Below are 7,344 nucleotides of genomic sequence, written 5' to 3' on the forward strand. Positions count from 1 at the left end.
AAGCAGGAGAGCATGTACTTTTACAACTTTGATGCAATGAACTTGATTTGATATTTGACAGCCATTAGGAATAAAAAATTCTACCCTAGGTATTTACATTAGATATGTCATATTTGTTTCATGCAGCTGTATTTATGACCCTGAAAATGTGCAGCCACGTCACTGCAGAGGTTTAAAAATTCCAATTGAGCAAAATGTTTAATTTCCACCTTCCTTGCACCTCCCCACTTCCACCCTCCTTACTGTTCTAAAAGTACAGAGACAGTGGTCATGGGGACATTATGTGAACGGTTTTAAAAAAAAGTTAAATTAGTTCCATTTTTATTACAAATAGCCAAGGATTTTTTTCCAAAATATAAATCTGTAAAACAATCTTCTTGACTGTACAATTTCATTTACAGTATACAATCCAGGAAAAGTACACAGTTAAAGAGCTGCTTTTTTATACATTAGCCCTTGGCCACAAAACAAAAGAATTTGGCAGTACTACTACAACTTTAATGACTATAGGGTGAAAATCAACGTATCAGTTACACCATCTAACTTCATTATCAAAGTGGGATACATACATACATCATTGTACAAGGAATGTTAATTTTTAACTGGAAACTGTCATCATGTTGTAGTTCTTGGAAGGGCTGGCTCTGCCAATTCTCCACTCCTCTTTACAGCTGCTCCTACTCTCAAGAGCTTTGGCATTCTTCACTGTTGGCTGAGGGCCTTCATAGAGGACACAGATAGACCCGTCTTCCCCTATACGATAGGACACCTCAAAGGGGTCCACCCACAGAGTTAGTTCGCTGGGCAGGAGCTGGAAGAGTCTCTCGTGGCTTAGTCCGATCATGCCTGCTGCCTTTCCTATCAAGGGGTCCATCTTGTGATTGATCCTAATGCAGCGGTACCCTGAACCTTTGGAGGGCATCAACGGGAACCAGTGGTGCTTATAATGGTCTGTGAAGGGGAACAAAAGGGGGGGGGGGGAGGGAGACGAGTTACAGCCCGCCTCATGGGGATTCCTCAGGCAGCTCAGTGTCTGCCCCCCTCCTCCTGCAGCTGTCCATCTGTATATTAACTCCAAACGCAAACCATGGCGGAGTGTGTTTGTGTGAGAACGGAGATTAGTGGAAACCAACAGCAGATGAGAGGAAGAAGCCCGTTCGACCGCACGGCGTGTGCTGCTTTGATCCGTGTCAGGAAAACAGAAACGAGGAGCTCTGAAGAGCCTGCTCTGTGGGGCTCCTGTCCTGGACGTCAACAGGGAGCTTGTGTTGTCTGTGCGGTGTCTAATTCTTAGAGGGGAGGGGGGCAAAAGAGGCCCCAGGGGGGCGCAAGAGCAGTTGGGGAACTTACCACGGTCCTGAAGGGGGGAGAGATCTGTGTGTGGAGAGGCTGGAGAATGCTGGGACGAAGGGAGGGGAAGGGGCCAGTTCAACTCCGCGCTTCCTCTTTGTGGCCGGCCCAGCGAGTCCTCCGCCTTCTGCAGCCGCTGGGGCTGCCCCGCTCGCCTCGACACAGTCCCGGGTGTGTGTGTGTGGGGGGGGTGTCCGTGGGGGATCTCCGCCCGCCCGCCCAACCCCTCCCTCCCTCCCTCCCTCCGCCTCACCTCGCAGCGCCTCCTGCAAGGAGTCGCTGAAGCAGCGCAGCTCCTCGTCGCCGATGCCGCCGGGCGTCCGGAGGAGGCGGGTGATGAATCCCGCAGCCGTGGAGATCTCCGTCTTCATGGCCCTTCCCAACTTGCTCTCTCCGTCCTTTCCTGGCTCCCTCTCTCGCTCCCCTGCCTCGCTGCGGTCGGGAAGGGCGAAGGCTGCCAGCCGCTCCGGCTAAGGGAGCGCGCGAGGGACGATTGTGATGTTGCGGGGGAGGGGCGGGTATCTGCCGGGGGGGGGGACCTGGGGTCCCGATCCGCGCCGCCGGCCCGCCTACTACCACCCACTCAGCGCCGCAGCCGCCCCGGGACTGAGCGCAAGGAGTAAACAGATGGACAACCACAGACGAGAGGCGACGTCCCTTCCCCCTTCCCAACACTCGTACACTCCCGGGGGCGGGCAGCCGGGGGGGTGGAGCCAGTCGCAGCCAGTGATGCTGTCCTTGAGCTACAACATCACAGATGCTGGGCGTTCCCCCGGAGGACGCCAAACTGCCCTTCCCGATTGGGCAACGGATGACATCCTCCGAGTCATGATTGGCCGTGAGAAGCAAAGGAGGAAGCGGTGGAAGACAGGCGGTTGAGGCTCTTGTGCCTTAGGGATCCGCTCCCCCCGCCTCCCCAGGCTGTGGAGGGAGGGGAGGGGCTTGGCTTCCAACCAATGGGGGCGCTCCAATGGGGCAAGCAAGAGAAGGAGCTTTCTCTGAGCAAGCGTCAGCCTGCAGCTGCCTGAATGAGCAGGGGGGGGGGGGTTGTAAAAGCCCGCAGGGTTTGTTTACGCTCTCTGCCGCTTTTGTAGGACCAGCGGGGTTGAGTCAGATGGTCGTCCTTCAGCGGATGGGGGTGTTTACAAGTTCGTCAGTGAAGTAATCCTGGGGAAAGGAGTGGCGTGACGAATCCCGGATAGAGAAGCCAGCAGACCGTTCAGGACGTGCATGATGTGGTGTTAATCAAACGCATGGAAAAGGTGGGGCAAGGAAGGGGAGCAAAGGCTGGACAGGCCAGGGCAACGTCAAGGGAAAGGTGTCGCAGACCAACTGTCAATTTATTGTTTTCAGTTATTGTCGACACTAATGCATATACTTATTTTTATCAATCGAAAAGAGACTACTTTTCGAATACTTTTGCTGACTGTGTTTTTCTCGTGTCCTTGCTCCAAGGAGCATACCGTCAGTTCACTTTTCCCTCTTTCCTTTTAGCCTCCAAACAGCGCTGTTAGTATGGAGAGAGAATTTATGGGCCAGGCTACTCTCATGAAACCTGTGGCTAAAACATCGGCCAGTGGCTTTAGGCATGCCAGTTTCTGCATATCTTAGGGCTAGGGGGCTGTTGTAAGGATTGCAGACATTACATTTTCAACCGGCACTGCATCTAACAGTAAACTGTCTAGATGTCTCATGAACAAGGGAGCTCCCCAGTATTCAGAAAAAATGAGACTTTGCTTGTTAATCAAAAGAGAAAGAAACCTCTAAAATTTGCTTGATGAGGTTTAAATATATTCCAGAAAGGAAAGAATATGGGGAAGGAGGGAGAACCAGTCTACAGAAGTCTTGCAGAGCTTGAGATTTATTGGAGAAGGATTCCAAATCGTCCACCTTGTTATATTATTATTACTGTTATTGTTTCAGCATAGCTCTGGAAGCAAACTGTATATACAGATTTATCTTTATTTATGTTGATGTAGGAGTGGTTCCCCAAGGGTTTTCCAAAGGAAGCATGATTCATCATAGCCTAATTCACAAAACATTTGCACAGAATATGATTAAAAATGCATTGTGTTCCAGTGTACGATAACAGTTGTATAATGGAAGATAAAGTTGTATAAAGTCTAACAAGTATTTAATGTTAAATCCATGAGAAGGGAAACCTTACACAAGCCTGTGATATTTCATAATAGACATGCTATAAACTCTCAAGGAACTGCTGGAAATGTCCAACCCAAACTTATTTATTCAGAATCCTATAAACTCTTGTACAGGCCAATTTTCCTTTATTTCACTCCTTTAAAAAAAATTAAGAACACTGATGCTCAGCTGCCTTCAATATACCATTACTCTTTCAGAGAAATAAATATGCTCAATCTGTTTTTTGAAGGGGTGGAATTGGAGAGCTCTTTTCCCTTTTAATTAATAAAGTACTCTTTTCTGTATACCTGGGAAGTCCCCCTGTATGTAGAAATCCAGGTGGTGGTTGGGGAGTGGCTCAGTTCTACTATGTTCCTTATAGGCAGCCAGCCATCAAGTTTGCTTTTAGGAGTGATGAACATTGACTTTAAGAACTAGGCTCCTTATACAAGAACCTAGCTCATAAATTATTAGTGGGTTAAGAACAGGAAGAAATATGACCAGACTCAGCTTCAAATGTGTGTACCTTGGAGGACTGTGTATTTTTCTTTAGAATTATAAAGTTCTGACATAATTGTTCAAATGAGAGATAATCTCTTACTTGAAAGATTTAGCAGCTCATCTCCAAATTTGGCTTGAATTGCCAAATTCAGACCAATTGCTGCCAATGCCTTCTAGTTGTCAGTCTGTTTCCATCTGTGTACTTGGCTTGCTTCCTTTACTCCCCATCAGGCAGCTAACAGCCCTTTCCATCCAGCATTCTCCTGCTTTTTTCACTTGGATCACTTGAACCCACTTTTATCTTGTTTTGCTCCATGGTTCATGTTGAGTGTATTGTGCCTAATCTTTGAGCAGTTCTCCAGGTTCTCAAGCAGGTTCCCAGTCCTGCAACTGGAGATCTTTTTTAATTGATTGGTCCAAGGATTGAAGATGGAACCTGCTGCTTGGAAAATGTGGTTTACTGTTAAAAATGGCCACTCTCCACTGAAAACCAACATGAAATACAACAATAACCAAACTACAGTGGACTTGCCGATGCATAACAGAATTAACCAAGAAGACTCCTTTAGAAAAGTTTAAGTTTGCTGACCATATGATTGACATACAGCTTTCCCATGATGGATAAGAGACTGATGGGTCTATAATTATTTGGGAGCTGAGGGTCTCCTTTTAAAAGAAAGGTACTAAAATAGCATTCTTCCATTATTCTGGCATTACGCCAGACCTATCTATGGCTGTAAAAAGGGCTGCTAGGAATGGGGCCCACCACTGTGTGGAAAAGCCTTGATAGTCTCAGGTGGAATAGCATTGGGCCCAGGGGCTTTTCCCAATTTAAGTGCTGCAATTAGGGATTCAGTCTCCTCAATCTGCACTGGAGCCCAAATTGGACAATCATCCAGGCAGAAGTCAAATTCCTCTTCAGGATTGCCCCTGGTCTCCGGAAAAATCATTGTAAAATGCTTATACCAGCAATCGGCCATGATTAAGCTATTTACTGCACCGTATTCTTCGCATTGAAATGGTGCAGTAAATAGCTTAATCATGGCCATTTACTATTTACTGCACCGTTTCTTCCCATTGAATAGCGGCCCCATGGTGCAGAGTGGTAAAGCAACAGTACTGCAGTACTGTGGTCTGAACTCTCTGCTTACGACCTGAGTTTGATTCTGGCGGAAGCTGGATTCAGATAGCTGGCCCAAGGTTGACTCAGCCTTCCACCCTTTCAAGGTCAGTAAAATGAGTACCCAGCTTGCTGGGGGGAAAGTGTAAAAGACTGGGAAAGGCAATGGCAAACCACCCCATAAAAAAGTCTGTCGTGAAAACGTTGTGAAAGCAACATCACCCCAGAGTTGGAAATGACTGGTGCTTGCACAGGGGACCTTTCCTTTCCTTTTCCTTCTTCCCAATGAACTGGCTATCATGGACCAGAATTTCCTTGAGTCATTATTAACTGTGGCCTGCAAGAGGGGTTCCAGCTTTTAAGCAGAAAATTTTTCTGCTTCTCCTTATAGAGTTGATGTAAGACCTTTTTAAATTCAAAGTATTTAAACTTTGACTAAATTTGACTCCCTATAGTGATGGTAAATGTCACGTAAGTGGCTCTTCGTCACCTGACACTCTGTATCAAACCAACTGTGTGTAGTCTTCCCTGATGCCCTGTTGCTTCACATGCAATGTCATGATCCCAGAAAGTTCATTTACAAACTTATCATATGACAAGATCCACTCTGATGGTGTGGTCTCCAGTAGAGCTACAAACTTATCTAGGGCACTAGGGTCTAAGAGACTAGCAGTCATTTCTGCTGCCCTCTGTGTCCAAATGACCCTGGGTTGCTTAGATGACACACTACCACTTTTCACACTCAAGCAACCACTCTTAGGGGAGATAGCAGAGGTATCTAACTCCAGGGTCAATGAGAATTGATCACTTTCAGTGCATCCAGAAATAGCAAATGCCTTCATCTCATCCCTCAGGGCCAGTGAAATTAACTTGTAATCAACTACACTGCAACCCTGGGGTGAGGCAAAGGTTAATTCACCAGGGGAATCATAAGGGTGCATTCTATTCAGGATAACAAGATTGAACCTCAGACAACAAGGCTGCGTCTTCATTTCAGAAGTGGGACTAATAGTTTCATTGCACATATGCTGCATTAATCTTATATATCTGATTGGCTGACCCACATTGAAGAGAAAATCACATCAATGGGGCTTAGCATTGATGATCTGACCCTTTTTTCAGAGAAGCATGCTTTTGTCATTATAGAGATTAATTGACATGGAAATTCAAGACCTTAGAAGTTTTGCTTCTGGGCGTTGCTCTCACATGCAATGGGGGTTCCTTTTAGTGGTTCAATTACAGAGTATTTTTCTTGTTTGATTGACCCCCATATTCAAAGGGTGTTTATGTTAGCCTGTTTTAATGTGCTTCCTTCTGCCATGTTATATGGGAGGTTTAAAAAAAACCCATTCTTTGATAGGCTATGTCCCTGTGGGCTGAAGGAAACTGAAGGAACAGACCACGTACTTCTATCCTGTGGATTCTACTGTGATTTATGTGCATCTTATCTGGATCCTATATTGCAATCTCTGGAGGGTAAATCTGATGAAAGCAAGATAGTAAGTTTAGTAGTCTCAGATAAGGCTGAAACTATCCAAGTGGTGGCAAACTTCCTTTACTTATAAGAGGAGAAGTCTGTTTAGAATGTTTAATTAACCACCTTTTCCCCTGCTTCCTTGATTTGATACTGTTGTTGTTATGCCAATAAAGGTTCTGTGACTGTAACTCCTTTATATATATTTTGTAATCTAGAGAGGGATGGTCCTCTATAGACCTCCAGTAGAAGGCCATTCCATAAACAAGGTGCCACAACTAAAAATACACTTGACTTTGTAGAGAAGTACTAAGTCTCATGGTAGAAGACTCCTTAATATACATTTTGTAATCTAGAGAGGGATGGTCCTTTATAAAACTCCTGTGAAAGGCCATTCCATAAAGAAGGTGCCACAACTAAAAACTTTGTAGAGAAGTACCAAGTGTCATGGTGTGATGGTTTGTACAGGAAGAAGCCTGCATGAACATAAGAAAATCAGAGAAGCCATGTTGGATCAGGCCAACGGCCCATCCATCCAACACTCTGTGTCACACAGTGGCAAAAAAACCCCCAAACCCAAGTGCCATCAGAAGGTTCACAAATGGGACTAGAAGCCCTTCCATTTTGCGCCCCCCCCAAGCACCAAGAATACAGAGCAACACTGCCTCAGACAGTTCCAATAATATGCTGTGGCTAATAGCCACTGATGGACCTCTGCTCCATATTTTTATCCAAACCCCTCTTGAAGTTGGCTATGCTT

General features: G+C 45.9%; 1 protein-coding gene across 1 annotated transcript; it reads right to left on the reverse strand.

Moving 5' to 3' along the window:
- Window positions 1-304: 304 nt before the first annotated feature.
- LOC132572628 (protein BTG1-like) lies at window positions 305-2,225 on the reverse strand. The gene is made up of 2 exons (XM_060239892.1): window positions 1,604-2,225; window positions 305-951 (listed from the first exon to the last, which is right to left on the reverse strand). The coding sequence occupies exons 1-2, from the start codon at window positions 1,719-1,721 to the stop codon at window positions 599-601; spliced, it is 471 nt and encodes a 156-aa protein (XP_060095875.1). The 5' UTR covers window positions 1,722-2,225; the 3' UTR covers window positions 305-598.
- Window positions 2,226-7,344: the final 5,119 nt, after the last annotated feature.

Source organism: Heteronotia binoei, chromosome 5, assembly GCF_032191835.1.
Source record: "Heteronotia binoei isolate CCM8104 ecotype False Entrance Well chromosome 5, APGP_CSIRO_Hbin_v1, whole genome shotgun sequence".
In the NCBI taxonomy this organism is placed as follows: domain Eukaryota; kingdom Metazoa; phylum Chordata; class Lepidosauria; order Squamata; family Gekkonidae; genus Heteronotia; species Heteronotia binoei.

Excerpts from the sequence above, each read along its gene's own strand:
- LOC132572628 (XM_060239892.1), bottom strand. The coding sequence starts at position 1,721 with ATGAAGACGGAGATCTCCACGGCTGCGGGATTCATCACCCGCCTCCTC. Across the intron at positions 952-1,603 it reads CTTGCAGGAGGCGCTGCGAG|ACCATTATAAGCACCACTGG; the intron begins GTGAGGCGGAGG and ends TCCCCTTCACAG.